The sequence below is a fragment of the Quercus lobata genome, chromosome 6, assembly GCF_001633185.2.
Source record: "Quercus lobata isolate SW786 chromosome 6, ValleyOak3.0 Primary Assembly, whole genome shotgun sequence".
Classification (NCBI taxonomy): Eukaryota; Viridiplantae; Streptophyta; class Magnoliopsida; order Fagales; family Fagaceae; genus Quercus; species Quercus lobata.
Window position 1 is genome coordinate 11,704,604 of NC_044909.1, and position 23,848 is coordinate 11,728,451.

The 23,848-nt window shown below is 34.9% G+C and overlaps 2 protein-coding genes across 2 annotated transcripts; both read left to right on the plus strand.

Moving 5' to 3' along the window:
* Positions 1-4,112: 4,112 nt before the first annotated feature.
* On the plus strand, positions 4,113-8,331 carry LOC115993809. Its single transcript, XM_031117783.1, has 4 exons — positions 4,113-4,229; positions 4,348-4,496; positions 6,192-6,307; positions 7,794-8,331. Exons 2-4 carry the CDS (start codon positions 4,392-4,394, stop codon positions 8,110-8,112), a joined length of 540 nt encoding a protein of 179 aa, XP_030973643.1. The 5' UTR covers positions 4,113-4,229; positions 4,348-4,391; the 3' UTR covers positions 8,113-8,331.
* A 7,738-nt stretch (positions 8,332-16,069) lies between these two features.
* LOC115993708 (glucan endo-1,3-beta-glucosidase, basic vacuolar isoform-like) lies at positions 16,070-19,353 on the plus strand. The gene is made up of 2 exons (XM_031117662.1): positions 16,070-16,271; positions 18,332-19,353. The coding sequence occupies exons 1-2, from the start codon at positions 16,181-16,183 to the stop codon at positions 19,351-19,353; spliced, it is 1,113 nt and encodes a 370-aa protein (XP_030973522.1). The 5' UTR covers positions 16,070-16,180.
* The last annotated feature ends 4,495 nt before the right edge of the window (positions 19,354-23,848 follow it).

A 23,848-nucleotide genomic window follows, 5' to 3' on the forward strand; every position in this document is an offset into this window, starting at 1 on the left:
AGAAATAAGCAAACTATAGGCAGTATATGATGTGGAAAAGTGAGAATGGGTCACGGCAGGCCCAAAGTAATGAAAGCAAAGAAAGTAAATGGTTGATAGCAAGCCCATGAACCCCAAGGATGAGGGATAATGCAATTGGGTCGGGGAAGTCCAAAGAACTCAGTAAAAGCCCATGGGAATGCAAAGTTAAGAAAAGGGCTAAGGAAGCGTAAGAAAAGCAAATGGACCAAGGATGCCCAAGAGAAAACAAATGGGACATAGGAGCCCGCCAGTGATGTAAAAAAAGAACCAATGGTTGTACTGGGACATTGGAAGAAGAATAAACGGCAGGCTCAAAGAGGCTCAGCAGGATTGAGGCAAACAATTTCACAGCAGGAATGATAGAGTAGTATGACAGGAGATGGTAGCAGGAAAAATGGTGGACTGAAGAAAGGCAAAGCCCACCGTCAAACAAGGCCCAGCCCCTAAGTGGGGCAAGCTATAAAGGAAAGGGGAACTAGAAAATAGTCAAAAACGGACGACAGACTGTGCAGGCTAATCACGACAAACGTATGAGCAGCAGACAAATTTTGGATATACATGGAAGAGAGGCACGTGTAAGGCCCAGACCTCACCAGCCTGTACCCACCCAATACAGGACACGGTGAGGTCATGGGTCAGAGGTAAGAGGGCATGGTTTGACAATGGGGAGAGGGGAAAAATCTATTTTGAGGTTCCTGCTCGGGCTCTTTTGGGGGAAATGTCCTGTTGGGATGACATACCACCCAAAAGAAGTAAAGTTGAGTTGGAACCACTAGGTGCATGCCATGAGGGATAGTGAGAGAGAGAAGGCACCCACACCATAGCAAGAAAGGATGCCACGATAGATAAACAAACAAAATAGTTTTCTTTTGTTTGACAATGGGGAGTGGCACACAGACGGACTAGTGGTGGTCGGCAAGTATACCCAAACCGGACAAAGGTGGTTAAGGGCTAAAATAGTAAAACCCGGTCACGACAGGCACTATAAAAAGAGGCCCTTGTCGTGTACAGGGGACAATGAGACAAGCACCACGGTATTAGAAATTTGAAAACCAAGAAATAGAAAACAAGTATTAAGAAAAAGAGGAAGAAAGAAAAAAGATAAGAAAGGGGAATATTAGAAGAGAAGGAAAGAAAAAGATAGAAAGTTAGAGCGGCAGATATACACCAATATGTTAATTCCCTCTCTCCCTCTCAAAGTCTTGCTCTTTGCCGGAAACAAAGAGTTCTTTTGTGCACCAACCATTTAGGTCCGCTTCCCCTCAAAGTGATTAATTTTCACGGCAGGATTTCCCTGAGAGATTATTCACTTTGAGAAGAGGCGTTCTTCCCTCTCTGGTTTTGGTCCTGCGGATCAGATTTAATCTAATTTCTTTCATTCATTTAACTAAACCCATTTATTCCCCTTATTTTCTTTATAAAAGTAATTGTTATTAAACTGTGATTATCTTTTCTTAGTTAGGGATTATCTATTCACTTTAATTAAAAATTCAAAGTATTTTCTTTTATCTTATTATTATCATATCTGCCTGCCACGACTTATCTAAAACAGTTCTGCCCGCCATAAGTGCACTCTTGACAAACGAGGCATAGTTTGCACACAAGCCAGACCAAATTGAGTTGTAGTTAGACCGGTCTTAACTCCCTTACTTAGAATATTTGGGCCTAGTACCGCAGGAGGTAGCCCAGCCCGATTTAACCAAAAAGGCCCACTACAATATTAAACACAACGCAACGAAAAATTTGGGTAAAGATATAACAAATGAACAAGAAATCCATTAAAAATATTAAGATAAAAATAAAAATAATTTTAATCAAATAAATTTTAATTAATTAATATTTAAATAAAATAAAAAACCCCACTTTAAGTTTTTGCCTTAAGCTTCAAAATTTGTTGAGCCAATCTTAGCGATTGAATAATGGGTTCCTTTGTAACACCAGAGAGTGTGTTGGAGTCTTTGATGAATGAGCATATTATTAACACTAGTAAGAGCATTCTCATCAACAATTGTAAAAAATTTAGCATTTACAATCTCAAAACACTACTTTCACAATTTTAACATCTCATTTTACAATATACCAAGCATCAAACATTTTTTTTTTCAACTTCATTTAAATATTCTTTCTTTAATATTTTTATTCATATTTTTTTAATTATTTCTCTCTCTCTCTCTCTCTCTCTCTCTCAACCCATGGCACAACCCACACCCAAGGCTAGCCATTGCCAGCCACCATCACAGCCCAGCCTCACCCCAATACCAACAGCCACATCAGCCACCACAAAACCCACCACCCACCCACCCTGATCTCAACCCTAACCAAAACCCACCACTGCCCATACCCAACTTAACCCAACTAAACCCATGACCATCACCATTCATGGCCAAAAACCCATCACCAATACCATACTCATGGCCAAACCAAACATACGATCTCAAAAGCCATCACGTTGATCTCTAATGCCACCACACTGATCTCAAACGCCATCATGTCCACGACCCAGGAACACGACCCATGACTGTTGGTGACCCAAAATAAAGATCAAAACCATGATCCACGACCCAGTAACACCGCACCATGACCCAGAACAACATCGGACCATCGAACCCAAAACCCACCACCACCCACCCACCTCATTCTCAACCCCAGCCAAAACCCACCACCCCGATCTCAACCCCATCAAAACCGTCGCTGAGCACCACCAATACCCACCAAATCATAAACCATATCCATCCACCACCACCGGTCCACCACAAAACCATACCCATCCAAAACCACAAACCATACCCATCCACCATCGGTCCATCCAGTAACGAGCTAGCGATGAAATGAGAGAGATGTGGGAGACGGAGAGAGAACTAGAGAAATCAGAAAGGAAAGAGATGTGGGAGACAGAGAAACAGAGAGCTGGAGAGAGAATAAATAAATTAATAAAATATTATACAATCTTGCTACAGTGTGCTCTCAAAAATGAGAGTGCTTTGTAGCAAGATTGCAAATTTTATAACATATACCAGGTTTGATAGAGTGGGTTTTAGATGCTAAAAAATAGCATTTATAGTATTTAGCATTCTTAATGAGAATGCTCTAATGGGTTCCTTTGTAATAACACACCAAATGCTAATGAATAATGGCACACTGTGAAGATTGCACAACAGAGTAGCCATGTGTCTACATCACTAGTTCAAATTTTGCATTCATCGTGGGATCCACATGTTTTAACATAGTCTAATTTTTTAATAAGCTTTTTCTTAATTATTAGCAAAATAATAGTAAAGAAAAAACCAAATCCCATAATATATATTTTTTTCATTTAGTTTCTTTTTTTTTTTTTTATTTAAAAAACTTTTCATTTAGTTTCTTAATTGTAAATTTCTTACATCAATCCTCACATTGGAGAAATATATTTACAAAAATACTATCATCCATATATAAAGTAACTATGTTTGGAATCCGTCCAGGAATAACAATATCCGCCAAGCAAAAATTATAACACTCGAATAATGAAGCAGGACTCAACTCCTTGTCTGTTCTGCATTCATCACCATCATCCTCTTTTTTCCCTTGATGGAAAAGCTTTAAAATTTGAGAACCCCAAGTACAAACTTTTCTTTTAATAACTTTTCCAGCCTTGGCTTTGGTTCTTGGGTTTCGGATTATTTTACTAGCAAAAGCATCAGTTAGAGATTGGAGGCTGTTGTTTCTTTTGTACATTCTTTTTGGTTGTCTTACTCGACCAAGACTATTTTTCATGACCATAAATTACTTTTATGTGTATTTCAATCGATATTGATTATTGAGAATTTAGAATTACGAGAACAATTTATGAGTGATCATATTATATACAAGGTGAGTAATCCTTTACCAACTAGAACTAGGAACTATCTTCTAAAAAAAACTAGTAACTAAATTTTTTTTTAATTTATTTTATACGTGTAAATAAATATTGGTTATCCTATTTCTAAATAAAATCGGATTTAAAAAATTGCTTAATAAAAAAAAGAATGGGCTTTGAGCAAGTCCATAGGAATGGGCTCTTCCGGCCCATGATTAGCTCTAGCCTAGTTGACCTCAACAGCCAGAGTCTTTTCCTAGAATTTGCTAGCAAAATCCATTCCCATCTCTCTCAGTTTCAGATAATCCAGCCCCTTCTAGGAAAGCGGTTAATAAAGCTGTTAATCGTTGAAAATCAGAGAACTCCTAATAAGGTACAAAACCCACTTGTTTTTTTGTTTTGGTTTTTGGTATTGCTTCAGAAACACGAAAAGTAGTTTTCAATTTCAAAAGCATATATACATGGTTTGTTTTGTTTTGTTGGTTGTGCAGGTGAGGCAGTGAGCTAGATTGAATTTTTTAACAGGGATACAATAATGGGTTCCTCTGTGATATCACCAGAGGATGTGTTGGAGTCTTTGATGAACGATGGTACTATTGACGCTATCAGGCTCAAGATAATCAATCAGCTCAAAGCTAATGTGAGTGGATTAGTAACAAATTTTCAATTTTTTCTAATGGGGCTGAATTATTATATGTGAAGAAAAAGTATAGTGTTTTTTTATTATTATTATTATTATTTTTTTATTATGGTGTTATAGTTCATGGGTTTTTCAAATTTACAATTTTTTATTTGATTTGATTTTATTTTAATGTTTTTCAATTATTTTGGGTGAAGGAAGTATGATTCTTGTGGTATGACTGTATGAGTTTTATTTTGATTACTGATTTTGTTCGTGGGGTTGAACTGCATTGCTGTATTTTATGTGTATTGTTGGTGATGTAGTGGTTTGTTAACTGTTGTGGGTGATAGTGTCAAGGAGTGCTTGTACACAAGGGTGATAGTGTCAAGCGTGTTATTTTGATTATTGATTTTGTTGTGTCCTAATATTTCAAGAATTGTTGTGTCGTTGTGTCCCATGTCATATTGTGTCCATGCTTCTTAGACTAAAAGTTGATTGATTGGATAGGTGTAGCCAATGAGAATTGGTTGGAATTTAAGGCTTTGTCGAGTTGAGTTTGAGATTGGTTTATTTGATTTGCTGGAAAAGTGTGTTTTCTTGTGAATTATGCAGTGGGTTAAATTTAGGACATTGGTAAAAGGATATAATGAGTTTAATATAGTAAGAGAGTGTTCTGACTTCTGAGTTAGGCTTTTTGGCTGCTTTGTGTTAGTGATGTTTTAAAATGCTGGTGGGCAAAATGTTAAGGTCTTGGTTTGGAGATTTGGCTATAAAGGGTAGCAGGTTTCAAGGTGAAAAGTGTCTAATGGGGTTCTTAATCTATTGTTTCTTGTTCTTTGTTTAATAGTGGCATGATTGGTAGTTTGTAATCGACTATGGTTTTTTCATATTCGGTTTCTGTTTTTGGGTATTGAATGTACTTTAAGGAGAATGAATAGGTTAGCTTGGACTGTTAGGAAAGCTAAAAGGAATTAGGATTTCGGTTTGGTTTGTTTGGCCTTGCTTTGGACCACTCCTAAGTGGCATTTTATTTTTGAACAGAAACTGGGCACATGCAATTGGTTGTATGGAAGTGATCAAATCCAACTTTGACCTCATTGAGTGCTCTCTATCACTAAAGAGAATTGGATCTCTTTTCCACTCTCGTTTATGAAGTTGTGGTGATATTATTCTTAAGGTTAAACGTAAAAATACTTTTCAGTGATTTGTGGGATAAGGGTAAAGAAATTAGATGATGGTTAGTTTGCAGATATGCTTCTCTCTGTGATTTGCATTGAAGGAGAGGAATAGGCAGACATTTAACTAGTTGGGGTCTTGTTCCTATATTGATGGATATCATTCTTAGATCTCTATTTTTATGCATGGATTTTGTGAAGGGTGTTATTGGTATTTCCTTCCCAGGTGATTAGGATCAACTTCTTTCTGGTTATTTAGAGGTGATGATATTTTATGACAAATAAAGTAGTGATGTTGGAGTGTTGTTCGTCACTTTGATGAACTGTAATAGGATAATGATTCGTGGGTTAGCAATTTGCATATGATGTGCTGTGAGAGTATATTATCTGTTTATCAGTAGCTTGAAGTGCCTGCCAGATTTAGATATGAGCTACATGTGCATTTTTTTAATGAACAGGAATGGTTTCTTTGTCTGTAATATTTTTTATTGCTTAGGAAAGACATTGCAATATTTATATGTCTACTTCTGTGTTATAGGAGGAGCTGAAGAAAACCACTCTAATGATGGTTGAACAAAGTAAAGTTCTTAACACCCCTGGTGCAGAGAAACAGACTAAGAGGGAGCTGTTTGATGCCCTTCGACAGGAGCTTGAGTAAGTAATTTTGTTAACTTCGTGTGTGTGAGTGGGAGTGCATGCCCCTTCAGATTTTTCACAATAGTTGATTAGCTCTCTATCGTACTTTAGGAAATTGCTAGTAACCTTTTGGTTGTGAAAACTGGAAAGGGTCTTTTGCTGAAGTAGTCATGCAACTATCTACTGACTGAAATTGGTCTTTTATATATATATATATATATATATATATTTTGCAAGTAAAATTTATTGGAAAAATAAAATTATAGAAAAGGCCTTCTATGATTTTCACTGCATCTTTAACTCACCTTAAGGGTTTTCATGGTCATATTTTTGTGGAAATCCATTAGCTAATTTAACATGACTAAAGGGTGATGTAGGACAGAATTGTTCCGAATAGAAATAAGGGAAAATAAGAGAGGGCAGGACACATCTTAAGTTTCACCACCTATAATTTGCCTAAAAACCCTAGGCTTCACCATCTAAGGGTGCTTGGAGTCATCACCAAGTATAGAGAAACATCTCTAATAATTTTTTTATATTCAAATTGCACTCCTCAAATCATTCCTGGAGCCTTTTTTTAATAGGATTCAAGGATTACATTAAGGCACAAGTACATCCAATGGAATCCTCAATCATAATCCAAAATTCAAAAAATAAAATCGGGTATCTCAAATAAAATATGAAATAAAAAATTCAAATATAATCTTGGTTGTTCTCCCTCCTTCAAAGGGCCTCCTAAGAAGGTAACTGGTAATGGAATTTGGCACCTTAAGGCCCTAAGTCCTCATGCTTGGTATGTAGGATCCCCTGCATCAAACTGCTCATAAATTTATGTAAGCACTAGTGTGAGAGAATCCTTCAAGAAACTAAACCAGTATGTGATGGTCCTTCTCATAGTTTCTTATTTCTCCATCAGCTTGCAGTCTACTCTCTGATTTTGACATCATCTGTCTATAAAGTCAGCAAGAAATTTATCCCCATAGAAATTGATTTCTCATATGTCAATCTTTACGAAATTGATTTGTCACTTGTCAATATTGGCGTAGTAAGCTTGGCAGAAGCCTTAGTTGAAGTGAAGTAACTTTAACAATGCATGTGTGGCAATGCACTTTTTATTTTTATTTTAGGGGTCTTATCTAAAAGAGGAATATTTTCTCCTCAGCCAAATAAATTTTACCTTCTGAAAGTGGCCACAATACCCCTGAATCCTTCACCTTCTTTGTGGTGGATGCTTTCTTCTATTGCATATTTTCAGCTGATTTTCATTCTCTTTGGAATAGGATAAAGAATCATTCTAGGATCAAGTGACTTAAATGAGTATCTATGTGAACTCTTAATTCCATGACATGTTTAATAGTCACGTTGCTTGTTTAGATAACTTAAAACTCATGTGATTAAAATACAAGTAGATGGTCATCTGAACTGTCACATAATGACCTCAGCCTGATTTGGAGGAAAGATTTATCATAGATAAAATTTGATTTGTTTGTTAACTTTGATGCAGAACCCCTGTGCTCGAGAGGGCCTCTAAATCAGTTTGGGAGTTAATGTTGGACAATAATGGGCTGGGGAAGGAAATCAGTGAAACTGTTGAAAAAGTCTTTTGTCGATTAAGTGGTAGTGAGCCTCCTTTATTTCCTTCTTTGAGCATTGAAGGCCAAGCAGAGAAAGAGCAGGAAGATTTGAACTCTTCATCAAAGAAAAGAAGTTTCAGCAAGATGAGTGTGGATGGAGGAGCAGATGAAGTTGTAGATTTGTCCAGCAATTACCCAGCCATGCCTGAGGATCGTAATCCAGTGCCATCTTCCAGTGGACAAACGTGAAGACATGATTCCCTGTGTCAGATGAGTTCTTTCCTGACTGTTATCAATAATTTCTTCACGGGGTTTGAGCAGATATTATTAGGAGCTTTGTATGAATGTTATTTTTTCGTAGTTAATCTTGTTTAACCTCCTTGTATGTACAATTCTAGATTATTCTGTATAATAGTAACAAAAATTTTAATTTTTTTGTGGACAAAAATGATACTTTTTTTTTTTTTTTTTTTTTTTTTTTTTTTTTTTTTTTTTCACCTGTTTTGACTTGATCAGAGCCTCATAGAAAATTTATGAACCTTTGTTCATGGATAGAAGTTCTTTTAAGTATTATTATGGTATAGTAGATTGTTATTGTGGATCAAAGCTTAGTTGAATAGATTTCTTTCTTCTCCTCCTCTTTATTTATTATTATTTTTTTTTAATTTTTTGAGAATTCAGTTGAATAGATTGATTGTACAGATAAAAGTGATCTAAACTGTAGTCCAGCAGAAGCTTTTAGCCTTTTACATCATCAAAAAAAGTATCTATGACCTGAAGAATTTAAAGTAAAAATAACAGAAGTAGGAATTTTGATTTAGAAATTATTATGTATTCTAACACCGATGTATAACTTAGAAGTTACAGGGGTTATAACCTTAAATATGTAAAACATATGGAAAAATGATAGATACACTGGAATACAGTCACAAATGTGGAAAGGGACAACAAAAAACCGAAGGATGCAAGGAAAAGAGAAAAAAGAGAGATCAAGCTAGAATTTTGAAATTCTGTTTTTACATATAAGATTGAATTTAAATTGAATCTGCTCATCATTTTTATCAAACAAGTGATGTTTGAAGTTGGCAAAATTATGATCCTATGGTGTCGTATTACTGCTGTGCAGTGTCATTCTAAAGATAAAATAAATGAAAATTTCTGGGACTGTAATAGAATTAGAGATGAATTCGTTTACTATAGTTATTATCAGTTCAATTCTTAGAATACAGCAATTGCATCAGTTGATGCAAATTTTCCTTCTATTTTGCACAAAAAAAGCTACTTTTTCTATTTTACACACGCATATTTACAAAACACCCACATTAGTTTATCTATTCTATACATTTATTCAATAAAATATTCATTCTTCTACAATTTTGTATTACTCTCTCACCGCCCCTCTCTCTCATAGACCAACACTCTCTGACAGACCCAGACCCAACACGCAAAGAAAAGTAGCAGTTGTTTTCGTCGGCGTGCGAGCTCCATTGTTTTTGTCAGTGTCTGGTTTCAGCGATCTGGTGATCGAAATGGCTTGCTTCTTGGATCGGTCTTCTTATGCTCGTCTTAGCACTGAAGATCCAGGTCCTTCAAGCCTTTTTTGTTGTTAATTTTCTTTATTTCTTGTTTGGCTAGTGAGAAAGTGGTGGAAAAGAGTAGAAATAGAAGGAAAGGCGATGGGCAACCAAAGATCTGTTGATTTTCTCTGTGTTTGGTTAATTTTCTTTATTTCTTGTTTTCTCTATTTTTCTCGGCAACCAAACAAATCCTGTGTAATACTAATTTTTTGTTTTACTTGATTTTGGAAGAAATTTTTTGATGTGGTGTTCTCTGTTGATGCATGGTGTGGCGTTCTTTGATGATCGGAGGCAGTGAGAGTGAGGTGAGAGTGAGAGCAACCAGAGAGATAGAGAGAAGGAGAGAGAAAAAACTAATAAAATTAATTTTACACTCATTGATGTGGGTGTTTTTTTGCTCAAAATGTGGAAAATGAGCACATTTTTCCATTTTGCACAATTTTGCATCAATTGATGCAATTGCTCTAAGGTACTCTTTTAACAAACTTAGAAGTTATTGTCATCCACGAAACCATAGTTCTCAGAACTGGACTGGACCGGGAGATCGGACTGTGAAAATCGAGAACCGAGATAAAAATTGGTTTTTTAAGCATAAAGAACCGGGCATATGTGGCAATTCCTTGAACTCCTAAAACCGGGGTTGGACCGCACGAACCGATGGCAAGAACCGTGTGGTCCAACCCCTTAGCAATTTTTTTTTTAAAACAACTTAACACAATTTTATTCTACTTAATTAAATTATCCATCTCTTACAAGGAATAAAAAAAATTATAATTAAAATCATTCAAAGATATTCAACTTTACTTTAAAAATTAATTATAAATTTTAATGTTTTCAAGGTTATTATTTTATTTTATTAACTTATTTAATTATTAAATATATGCTTGAAAATCATTAAATTTCCCTCACATATATAGATATATTAGTCAATTTTGCTAGTTTTATAAATTTAATATCTATATTTAGGCTTTAATTAATTATGACGTCATTACGGTTCGACCCCGGTTCGATCTCAAAAACCTTGAACCTCTCCCTTTTTACGGTTCAATGAACGGTTCGGATCTGAAAATCTTGCATGAAGCAATGATTTCTACCTATGTGCACATGTTGCTGTTATAGATAACAAAGTTTGTCATCCACGAAACAATGATTTCTACCTAAGTGCACTTAGATAACAAAGATAACAAAGTTTTTCATCCACGAAACAATGATTTCTACCTAAGTGCACTTAGATAACAAAGTTTGTCATCCACGAAACAATGATTTCTACCTATGTGCACATGCTGCTGTTATAGATAGAAGTTATTGTGATCTTTATCCCCTCCTCTCACTCTCTCTCTTTCCCACCCTTTATGTGATGATGCGCTTCAACTTATTAGAGAAGAAGCCTTGAGGGAAAAAATGGTGTTTTGGCATGTGGTTCGTTAGTTGGTAGCAGAGATAGGCGGAGGACACATGTACATAGCTGGACAATGCCTGAAAAGTGAAAGGTTTTAATTGACAAAATCAGAAATTTGAGATTAAGGGTGTATTTGGATCCTGCTTATTTTACTGAAAACTGAAAATACTGTAGCAAAATAATTTTTAAATGTGTGAATAGTGCCGTGAGATCTATTTTTAATGAAAGTTTTGTTGAAAAAAGAGATTTGTTGGTTCTGTGAACAGTGCATGGGACCCACTGGAAAGCACTTTCTTCTCAAAAAAAAAAAAAAAAAAAAGGAATGCAAAACGTAGATGCTGGGGATTAAAAGCTGTATCCGAACGGGTACTAAATTTGACATAGGGGTAAAACCTTTTATATTTCTATTTATTTTTAAATCCCCCTCCCCAAAATAAGCCTACTTTTTCTTTAGCATGAACTGTTAGGGATGGTGGTTCATATTCCGAATGAGAATGTAAACAGACACCGTTAGGCACTGGCTAATAAGCCATATTTTTTATTTTTAGCTTTTACGTATAGTTTTTTAAAACCTCACATTTTCTTACTTGTTTTCACTTTTTCAAAGTACAAGTATACTTTAATACATTTTTAGCAAAAATATTTCAGCAAAATGTTAAGTGTCCTTTTGGTAAAAATTATTTTTCTTACTTGTTTTCACTTTTTCAAAGTACTAGTATACTTTAGTACACTTTTAGCAAAAATTTTTTAGCAAAACACTAGGATGTAAGTATATATATTGGGGATTTTAACTGGGTTAATGTTTTGACTAAGGAAGTATATATATGTTAAAAGTCTAATTCTTTTTTTATGGTGAAAAATTATTACTATTGAACTGCGTAAAATTCTTCATATTGATTTTCTCTCATTTTTCTTTATTTTTATTCAATTTCTTAGAGTGATAATCATTGACATGAATCCTTTGGCTGCAATTTTTTTGATAATTTGATAGTTTCAATGGGAGAGGAGGAATTTGAAGTTTTAAACTTTAGGTGTTTTTATTGGAAATATCAGAAGGTGCCAATCAGTTAAGTTATAAAACTCTCGGTCTCTATCTTAGTCAAAAAAAAAAAAAAAAAAAAAATCCACTATGTATTCTGAATGGAAAAGTCTCCACTTGTTGTTGTGCTGCAAGCCTTTAACGTTTCTTTCGTATATTTGACTACTTTTAGGTATCCTTCCATTTACAGCCTTGCATTATCAATTATCATTGCTGGTCTTCGGTCTACCCTTAGAATTCTTGAATTTTATTTGAACATATCAATGTTCAATTAATCAAGTCCATTGCTACAGTGAAGCCGCCGGAGGCTTATCATTGAGATAAAGCCAATAGCATTTATGATAACAGGTACAAAAATAATAAATAACAATATCATTTGATGGATTGTCACGTAAATTAATGCTGTTGGTTGCATAGAAAATGACTGCAGGTTGCTGAAACCAACATGCGCATTTAAAAAAAAAAAAAAAAATAGAAAAGATAAAAAGAAGAAGCTAAAACTACATTTTCGTTTATACATTTCAGATGATTTTTACTTTGTCCCTAACTTTTTTTTGCACTGCTTTTAGTCCCTAATTAAAATAAAAAAAAGATCTCGTTTTTGTTCCTACCGCCATCTCATGAATGGAAATAGTCTACGTGGCAAATGGATTGCATTGTTGACACACTAAAAATTGACGTCAACATTAAAATAATAATATAATATTTTATTTAGCATTTTAAAAATGCCACGTCATCTTTTAAAAACAAAAAATTAATTTATAAATTTTAACTAAATGAAAAAAAAAGGAAAAAACAGAAATAAAAACTAAAAATCACATGAATTGAGATCTAAGTGTGTCTTGAATAAAAACAACAAAAACACAAACTCAGATATAAAAACACAAACCCAGAAATATATATGTATATATATATATATATATATATATAAAACCTCCAAAACTTAAAACTTCGTTTTCTTTTTGCTTTTCTCAGGAACCAAACAACCGTGAAGGATCGTTTCTGTCTAAGTTTAGGTGAAACCTTTCTACTGTCCGAAAAAACAAAAACAACAGAAAAAATTCAAAAAAGAGGAAAACTCCAAAATTTATTTTCTTTTGCTTTTCTCAGGAACCAAACAACTGCGAAGAATCGTATCGTTTCGATAGCATAGCTGAGAAAGGTAATCCTCCTACATCGACAACGCTCCTAGCCTGAAGATCTCGCCAACCGTCGTGCTTGTCATGAGCCTCTGCTTCATCGGCTTCGTCACCATGCTCCACGTCTTCGGCAAGCTTTACCGCCGATCCGTCGTTGCCGCTGCTTAATTTTCTGCTCTCGGTTTCGGATTCGGAGCTCTTTGATCGCTGTTCTAGATTCACACTGATCTTGGGTTCTTTGACTTGGTAACTGAATGCTTCGTTTTCGTTTTTTATTTTTTTTGGCTCTATAAATTTTTGTCGGTGCTGTACTTTCTTCGTTTTTGTTAATTCCAGATTCTTCGGGTTTTATTAACTTCGAAAAAAGCCTTGCTTGAGTTCCGATCATTTGGTTTTATTTACTCAAATTTGCTTGGATTTTACATTTGCCGATTGCATAATTTCTTTGATTAATGTTAGCTGATTTCATTTTAGAATTTATTTTTCATTTTTTGGATATGATGTTAGATCATATCAATTGCGTAGTTGAAGATTCATATAAAAATAGGAAAAACTTTATGAACGGTTTCTGCAATATACTTTGTTATAAATCATCAAAAGTATTAAGTTTTGGAGGTTATTTTATTTTATTTTATTTATTTATTTTTAATTTCTGGGTTTGTGTTCTTAGATCTGAGTTTGTGTTCTTGTTGTTCTTGTTCAAAACACGCTTAGATCTCAATTCATGTGATTTTTGGTTTTTATTTCTGTTTTTTCCTTTTTTTTTTTCATTTAGTTAAAATTTATAAATTAATTTTTTTAAAAGATGATGTGGCATTTTTAAAATGCTAAATAAAATATTATATTATTATTTTAATGCTGACGTCATCCTTTAGTGTGCCAGCGATGCACTCGGTTTGCCATGTAAACTATTTTCGTTCGTGAGATGATGGTAGGGACAAAAACGAAATCACTTTTTTGATTTTAGGGACTATAAGTGGTGCAAAAAAAAGTTAGGGACCAAAGTAAAAATCGCCTGAAAATGTGGTTTTTGCCAAGAAAAAACCACAACATGCTATATTCAAAGCCAATAAGGAAAAAAAAAAAATGTTTAGCCCCATTTTGTCACTTAAGGATACATGAAGCATCGACTTGGTTGGTTTTTTTTTTTTTTTTTTTTTTTTTAACAAAATAGAAATTTTACTCTATCATAATCTAAGTGTATATGTGTGTAAAATTCTCTCATGGAGACTTGAACCCCAGCCTTTGCCGCTTACACCCCACAAGCACTTATATTTGCGGAATGACCATCACATGGTGTGCGGTGGTAATGTATAATGCTCTATCCATGTTGATCTCTATAGAGTTTTTTTTTTTTTTTTTTTTTTTTTTTTTAAATATTTATTTTGGCAAGTTGCACAATGTTGTAACGTCTCTCACAAACTTTAAAATCGAGCAATATCCGCCCTTAATTATTAGTAATAAACATTTTGTTTTATGCTATTAGGATTCTTGGCAAGTTTATGTTGGATGCAATTTCATTTTTTTTTTTAGTTAAAATTTAACGGAAAATCTTAACATAGTGCTTATTATCAATAATCATGAAGCATCCCAACTGCATATGGTCAAAGAGAAAGTGCAATGAACCATTTATTTATTTATTGAAGATAAAGACACCAATCTCATCTACCCACAAATTAAATAAAAAGGAAGACTTAGATATTTTGAAAGTAAATTGAGAGAGATAAGCATGCATTGAATTGGTAAACATAGGCTGCCATGTGTTAGAGATATATTAGCCCATTAGCATAGGCCCAAACCTAATTCTATTTTGTGTGTAAGCCAAGTCTCCCACTTGTACTAGAAGTCTATTAGTCTAGAGTTTAGTCAACTATATATACATATGTTATGATTTATTGTAACACAGAATTTGTACTACACTATAATAATATATTATTGATGTAGCCCTTTAGGGTTTCCTCCGTGGATGTAAACCGTTAGGCTGAACCACGTAACCCTCGTGTGTTATTGTGTTCTATACTTTATGCTTTCACTTCCATATCCATACTAGCATATTCAACATGGTGTATCAATGCTAATATTTAACATGGTATCAGAGCCACCTTCTTGTGGCCATGGTTTTCTGTCCTTGCGGTATATTTAAGAGTAATCTTTGTCTTCCTCGGTGTTTTTTTCGTTGCATTCATCTTCTTTGGCTTCCTACTGATGTTGTCAAAACTCTCTAGTATAGTCATGCCACAGTTAGAAGTCGCATCAATACTGCAAGACCATTGCCTTCCTCAAACTACTCTCATAGAGCCAAACTTCATTCAAGAGATCTTCTCAACCTTATCAAATCTCAAGATTTCATCAAGTTTCCATCTTGAGTTTGAGAGGGGGTGTTAGAGATATATTAGCCCATTAGCATAAGTTAAGCCTAATTCTACTTTGTGTGCAAGCCAAGTCTCCTACTTATACTATAAGTTTATTAGTCTAGGGTTTAGTCTACTATATATACACATGTTATGATTTATTGTAATACATGATTTGTACTACACTATACTATATTATTGATGTAGCCCTTTAGGGTTTCCTCCGTGGATGTAGGCCGTTAGGTTGAACCACGTAATCCTCGTGTGTTATTGTGTTTTATACTTTACGCTTTCGCTTCCGCATCCATACTAGCATATTCAACATGGTGTATCAATGCTAATATTTAACATCATAAAACTTAGGCTACGTTTGGATTCGGCTGAAACGTTTGCGTCTGCGTTTTTCCATTTTTTTTTTCACGCGTTTTTGAGACTTGCGGCTACTGTTCATGCACTGTTCAATGAACAGTAGCCGCAAAGTTGGACTTTTCAAACTTTTTTCAGCTAATCAGTGCACATCGTGTACTGTTTATGGACCCACAAATTTCACTTTTCAGCAACTTTTTCATTAAAAATAGGTCCCACGGTACTATTTACACATTTAAAAATTATTTTGCTACAGTGTTTTTCAGTTTTCAGTTTCAGTTTTCAGTTTTCAGCTATATCCAAACGGACCCTTAATAGTAATTTGGAATGGAATATTCAGGCATAATATAGTCAGGCAACTATAAACTCTATGTCTATATAAAGAGCCGAAATGGAGGTGACAAATACAAGCTTTCAAGCTATTTGATTTGTGCCTTTTCTTCTCTATGACTACCTTCTTTGAAACAAGTAACAGATCCTTAATGGCAGCTATAGTGTTTCTTCTAGGGTTCTTGATGGCAAACCTTGCCACAACAGGTCTCCTCTCTCTCACTGTGCCTCTTTTTATGTGCATGTGTTTATGTGTGATTTATACATTTACTTATGAAACAATGTGTCAGTGTGCATCATTCTCTATCAAAACTAGTATAGCAAAAGCCATGCATGCTGTCAAAGAGTACAGTTTTAACAGTGGCAACATTGTCAATCTATCTCTTATGTAAGAAATGTTGAAAATAGGATCATTTGCAATATGCAAAGAAGTTCCATGATAGTTTTCAAGATTTCAAGAGGCTTGACAAATTCATTTCATTGCTTAACATGACAAGGACTAGCATCATGCAGTCTGACTCATTTGTGTTGATTCCCATATTGGCATGTTCCTAGCAAAAATGGAATTTTCAGACAAGCTTGAAATATCTTCTTCCCTAAAATCTGCACAAATCTGCATCCTATTTGGAGGGATAATTTGAATTATGAGAGTTATCATTATTAACTACCACAACAAGCGTGTTATTTTTTTGTTACTTCATTTTGCAGAAGAACAAAGCATATATCTCAAATAGACTTTGTTGTCTTATAAAGTCTTGGTCCTGATTCTGTAACAATCTCTTAGTGCAGCTTGCAATGATTTTCCACACAAGACTATGCTTAAATGAAAATGAAAATGAATATTTTTAAACATTGTTGTGAAAGAAAAAAAAAATCTCCTTAATTAGAATTAGCAAATGATCCATATTACCCATGTGTCTTATTAATAAATATGACTAGTACTACCACTACATAGGTAAGAGCATCTCCAATAGATACTCTATCTCTACTTTTTCTCCAAAAAAACTCACTATTCAGGCTTTAACAGCATCTCTAAATACAAAACTTTTCCAAATTTTTTTTTTTTGAAGTTGTTACAGTAGTTCTCTTAATCTAGAGAACACTATAGCAACTCCAAATCAATTTTTTTGCTTAAAAAGTTCATAAATCTCAATAAAAAACAATTATTTCTCTCTCCTCTCATAGCTACAAACACAACAATCTTTCTCTTAAACATCTCTAAACTCAAGCATAATAAGATTATTAGAATACAAACTCAAAAACACAATTTTAAAATCAATCAAATCATAACAATAAAAGCAAAAAAAAAAAAGGAAGCCAGAAGCCATCTAAGACCCATTTGGACTGTGTTGGGGATGAAGATGAGCGACGGCAGTGACCCATCTCTCTTGTTCTTTCTCTCTATACCTCTTTTCTTTCTTTTCTTATTGCAAAGAGCTTGTGAATGTTTTGGAATCAAGTAAGAGAGAGAGAGCTCGTTGGAATGTTCTTGAATGTGAGGGAGAAAAGAAAATAAAAGAAAGGGTGTGTGTGGGGGGGGGGGGGTAGAGATAGGCTGGACACGTGTGTGGAGGAGAAAAACAAGAAAAAAGAAAAAGAAAAAAAGAAATGAAAACGTAGATGAGAATGAATTGAAAGAAAGGAAAAATAATATAAAAAATAAAAAATTTTAATTGAGAAATGCTACCATAATATTTTCACAATAAAATTTTAAGTAATAGATTGTTATTAGTTAATATTGGTGAGTAAAAAAATAATTTCAGCGGTGGGTTCAAATTAGAACTAGTAACAACTTTTCACATAAGATTTTGATGTGATTCTTGTAAAAGTATTGCGAAAAATGTTATAAATATAACATTTTTTATTGAAAAATATAATTGTTGGAAATGAATATAGGAAGAATACATGATGATAAACAAAGAATAAAGAATGAATGAAGAAATAATATTTAAATGAGATAGAGAATGAGATAGAGAATCTATTAGAAAGTGTATTTGAAAAAGTGTGTAGTTAAAAGGTAAAAGTCACTATTCATTTTCCAAACAATACAAAAATTCGGAGAATCTACTGGAGATGCTCTAACAACATCAACAACCAAGCCTGACTTCCAAATTTTGGGGTCGGCTATTTATTCTCAATAGATTTGTTAGGATTGACCACATGTATTCTTTTCTATCATTCTATTATATCAGAAATTATACTCTTTGTTATTTCCTTAATTATACATCCTTTTAAATTACTTCTATTAATGTTATATTTGGATACAGGTGCACAATCTGTTGGTGTTTGTTATGGAATGCTTGGCAACGATCTGCCATCTATGCAAGAAGTTATAGCTCTCTACAAGTCAAACAACATCAAGCGAATGAGAATCTATGATCCGAATCAAGCAGTTCTACAAGCCCTTAGAGGCTCTAACATTGAAGTCATGCTAGGTGTCCCAAACTCAGACCTTCAAAGCCTTGCCAACCCTTCCAACGCACAAGCATGGGTACAAACAAACGTACTAAACTTCTGGCCTAGTGTCAGGTTTCGATACATTGCAGTTGGAAATGAAGTGAGTCCTGTTAATGAAGGCACAGCTTGGTTAGCACAATTATTTGTTCTCCCTGCCTTAACGAACGTATTCAATGCAATTAGATCAGCTGGCCTTAAGGACCAAATCCAGGTTTCAATTGCAATTGACATGACCTTATTAGGAAACTCCTACCCTCCATCACAAGGGGCTTTCAGAGATGATGTTAGATCATATTTAGACCCAATCATTGGTCACCTAGTATACGCTAAGGCACCCTTACTAGCCAATGTGTACACTTATTTTAGCTATGCTGGAAATCCACGTGACATTTCTCTTCCCTATGCTTTGTTTACTTCCCCATCAGTTGTGGTATGGGATGGACCCAATGGATACCAAAACCTTTTTGATGCAATGATGGATGCAATGTACTCAGCTCTCGAGAGGTCGTGGGGCGGTTCATTGGAGGTTGTTTCAGAGAGTGGATGGCCATCAGCAGGTGGATTTGCTACATCATTTGATAATGCAGGTACTTACTACTCAAATTTGATTAGGCATGTCAATGGGGGTACACCAAAGAGGCCTGGGAGGGCAATAGAGACCTATCTTTTTGCCATGTTTAATGAGAATCAGAAGCAACCAGAGCTAGAGAAAAACTTTGGCTTGTTCTTCCCAAATAAACAGCCCAAATATAACCTCAATTTTGGTGGAGAAAGAATCTGGGATGTCACTGCTGAATATAATGCAACAGTTTCCCTCAGTAGTGATATGTAAGATTTAGGGATGGCAATTTAGATCCGACCCGCGGATACCCGGCCCGGTCCGACCCGCGGATACCCGGCCCGGTCCGACCCTAATGGGCCAGATTTTACCCGGTCCGATAAAGAATAGGGTCGGGTATGGGTTTAAAAAAAAAAACCCGAAGCGGGTCCGGGTCGGGTCCGGGTTTTATTAAAAAAACCCGAAACCCGACCCGATTAAGACCCGGTTATATTATATATTAAAATTACTAGATTACCCTCCTATATATATATATATATATATATAGTTAAACCCTAAAATTTCATTCTCTCCTCAGTTCAGCCTCTCACGCGCACGCCTCTCACGCCTCTCATCTCCTCAGCTCTCTCAATCACTGCCTCTCATCTCTTCATCTCTCAGTGATCTCACAAGCACAGCCTGTGATAGCCACAAGCCGTATGTATAGCGTGATGAACATCACGAACTCATCAGAAAAAAGCTAGCAGGACTCCCGTTTCTGACCGATGGAAGTACCGATACCAGAATAGCTAAAGATCCTCACCGTTCCGACAGATTTAAGAAGGGAAGGAGGCTGTTTCGTCCTCGCCGTTCCCGTTTCTCTCAAGTCTCAACTTCGTTTCGTCATCGCCGTCGCCGATCTCGCAGTGTCTCCATTTTTTTTCTTTTTTCTATTTTTTTTTTCTGGGTTCAGTTCGCCTCAATCGTGTGAATTTGTGTTTGTATTTGTGTTTGTGTTTATGATTTCTGAAAGGGAAAAATGAAAATCATAGATCTGAAAATTTTGTGGTGAAAAGGTAGATTTGAAATTTGTGTCTCTGATTTCTTTGTTTGTGTTTGTGATTGTGTTTGGATCTGTGTTTCTGTTTGGATCTGAATTTTTTTTTTTTTTTTTTTTTTTGTTGGGCCACGAATTGGGCCCAGTCCTTTAACGGGGCCCGTGGGGCCCGCGGGGCTCGGCTGAGGCGGGTCCGGGGCCCGGGAAAAAAATCCGCTTAGTTAACGGGACGGGTCCGGGCCATGGGTCTTGGCCCGCGGGTCAGGTCCGGATATAGAAAAACCCGGCCCGAACCCGACCCGTTGCCATTCCTAGTAAGATTGTAATAAGCATGAGTCCTCTCCTTCTGAGTGTCTTCATCTTAATAATCTAGTCCGAATCCAATGCTTGTAAGTTTTTTTGTTTGATGAATAAAAATATTTCACGTTTGGTTTTTCCTTAATGGGAAGTAGAATCAATATTTATGTGTTTGTGATAGATATCATGTTTGTTTCTTTGTTTGTATTATTCATAATAATCAAAATTAGATCACATTATCTTTAATTAAAGTGGAATCCGTCCCCTTCTAGTGTTTGGTTCAGGGCTCAAATTCCTTTCTTTACATTTTATGAAAAAACAGGTAAATTATATATTAAGCCCTACGTTTTATGGATGGTTTGAAATCAAACCATATAGTTTCAAAAGTTTTAATTTAAACCTTAAGTTTAAGACTGTTACAAATTAATCTTATAGTTTTGCTAATTTAAAATCGACTATGTGCTTGCAAAATCATATCAATTTATACCTTAGAGTTTTCAAGTTTGATGTGGATCGATGATTGATTTTTGGGTTTGATTGAGAGTTTAAATTGATACGATTAAAAAATGTAGTGTTTTGATGATACCGAAAAATCAACAGTAAGTCACAAGGTTCTCATGTGCTTGGGACAATACCTGCACAACCCAAAAAGAGAAGGCCTAACAGAGAGCACCAGTGTGGTGCCGGCCAAATACCCTTCGAAGGTCAAGTTAGAACTTCTCACAACTCTAGAGTGCCAGAGCTCGGGTGAATTATGCGTACTTTAGTTTGTGAGGGTTTTGAAGTTTTTATAGTAGTAGAAGGTTGACATCTATTCATTGGTTTAGAAGTCCTTTCCTTGTAGGAATCCTTATGAATGTATTTTGTGGAATCCTTTCCTTGTAGGAGTACTTTTGATTAGCATGGAATGTGGGGCGCAAGATATTTCCTTATATGCGCATGTGTAGGGGCCAAGTAAGGCCACGACAACATCATCAGACCCATAATTAGTCTTCAGCTCCCTCACGTCAACTTCCTATTTCGACAGCCACGGTATTGCCATTAGCTTCGAGGTAGAGCCGTAGACCTCCTATTGTCGTTTCCAAGCTAGTGAAGCTGACGGGGTCATTTAAGATCGTCGCTTTTTGCCTTATCATGGGTAAGTGCCAGTATTGTAAAATTATCCTTATCATGTTCTTTTAATTTGAAACTATAGGGTTTAATTTAGATTATTCCTAAATTATGGGGGTTTAAAATGAGTCCTCCCTAAGAAAGAAAAGAAAAGAAAAGAAAAAGTTCTGATTCCCTTCTCTCAGCTTGCACCATTAATGGACATGTACGAATGCAAGAGCCTGTGCATCATGTAAGATACTAAGATCAATAAAAAATTAATACACGTTCAATTATTTTTAGATTGTATGAGAAGTACTGCCACATACAAGAACATAAATTAATAATGGATGTACAAGAAGTAAATATGAATTCGGTATTCTTTGAACATTTAGAGATGGTTATTGTTGTTCAATTTTTAGATTGGATGAGATGCCACGGCATGCAAACAATCTTGTGTTAGAAAAATAAATATTATGGAGTGAGTAAGAAATTGACTCATAATGTGTTTACTTGGACATGATATTAAAGTTGTGAGAATTCTCGAGTCCATGGGAAATGATAGAGAATATAAGTTTATATCCTCATGAGCGTGGCCTTTAAGCACATGTAAATTGAGTCCTCTTGTCCAAATAATAATAATATTTAATTATTTTATTTTTTGAGTCAATAAGTCTGTATACATAAGTTATTATTGAATAATATGTCTATTGATTAGCGTATATATTCATAATCTCTTGTTCATAAAAACAACTTTAGTTTTCTCCCGGAGAAAATATTTTTGTGCATAAACATAGAATCAAAGAGAGTGAAAGAGACATAGTTTAGTTTGTTGAGTACGGACCTTGCAGTGCTTCTTTTCCATGTGGTTGATCATTTTATCCTAAAAGATAGACGTTTGTGAGTCTCTAGCACACTGAATGTGTGAGAGCAAAATATGCTATTAGGAGTTGTGACAGGGATGGAACCAGGATTCGAAGTTAGGGGGGGCCAAAGTATAAATACAAAAAAGTTTATGAAAATCAAAACTAACATCTACTCAAACTTTGTCAAATTTCATCCCATTCATTAATATTATAATCTCATATTTTCACAATTTGGATTGATACTGATTTAATCGGTGGTAATTTTTTGGAATTTTGTTTGAAAATTTTCATGAATTGGGACATCAACACTAGAGGCAATGCTGCATTATTAGCTTCAAATTATTTGTAATTTTTTCTCTTTAAAAAAATCAAATATTATAGATAATTTTCCCATCATCAACCATTCAAATAAAAGTTTCATTATTTCCATATCATATAGCTCTATAATTTCAAAATTTAGTCCAAAAAATAAACCAAACATACCCCACAAGCTACAACAACATTAATGTTAATAAATTATTTTCTAAAAATAGTTAATAATTCATAAAATAAATCAACAAACAAACATTATCAATTAATAACATTTATTACTATTCACTGCACACGGTTTTGGAGGAAATTTTTAATTTTCTGGATAGAAATGTATATAGTGCTATATATTTTTCAAAATTGGGGGGGGGGGTCACCTCTAGTGATAGTGTCAAGGAGTGCTTGTACACAAGGGTGATAGTGTCAAGCGTGTTATTTTGATCATTGATTTTGTTGTGTCCTAATATTTCAAGAATTGTTGTGTCGTTGTGTCCCATGTCATATTGTGTCCATGCTTCTTAGAGTAAAAGTTGATTGATTGGATAGGTGTAGCCAATGAGAATTGGTTGGGATTTAAGGCTTTGTCGAGTTGAGTTTGAGATTGGTTTATTTGATTTGCTGGAAAAGTGTGTTTTCTTGTGAATTATGCGGTGGGTTAAATTTAGGACATTGGTAAAAGGATATAATGAGTTTAATATAGTAAGAGATTGTTCTGACTTCTGAGTTAGGTTTTTTGGTTGCTTTGTGTTAGTGATGTTTTAAAATGCTGGAGGGAAAAATGTTAAGGTTTTGGTTTGGAGATTTGGCTATAAAGGGTAGCAGGTTTCAAGGTGAAAAGTGTCTAATGGGGTTCTTAATCTATTGTTCCTTGTTCTTTGTTTAATAGTGGCATGATTGGAGTTTGTAATGGACTGGTTTTTTCATATTCGGTTTCTGTTTTTGGGTATTGAATGTACTTTAAGGAGAATGAATAGGTTAGCTTGGACTGTTAGGAAAGCTAAAAGGAATTAGGATTTCGGTTTGGTTTGTTTGGCCTTGCTTTGGACCACTTGGAAGTGGCATTTTATTTTTGAACAGAAACTGGGCACACGCAATTGGTTGTATGGAAGTGGTCAGATCCAACTTTGACCTCATTGAGTGCTCTCTATCACTAAAGAGAATTGGATCTCTT

Coding starts and splice junctions, on each gene's coding strand:
- LOC115993708 (XM_031117662.1), top strand. CDS start 16,181: ATGACTACCTTCTTTGAAACAAGTAACAGATCCTTAATGGCAGCTATA. Junction 16,272..18,331: donor GGCAAACCTTGCCACAACAG/GTCTCCTCTCTC, acceptor ATTTGGATACAG/GTGCACAATCTGTTGGTGTT.
- LOC115993809 (XM_031117783.1), top strand. CDS start 4,392: ATGGGTTCCTCTGTGATATCACCAGAGGATGTGTTGGAGTCTTTGATG. Junction 4,497..6,191: donor TCAATCAGCTCAAAGCTAAT/GTGAGTGGATTA, acceptor TCTGTGTTATAG/GAGGAGCTGAAGAAAACCAC. Junction 6,308..7,793: donor GCCCTTCGACAGGAGCTTGA/GTAAGTAATTTT, acceptor ACTTTGATGCAG/AACCCCTGTGCTCGAGAGGG.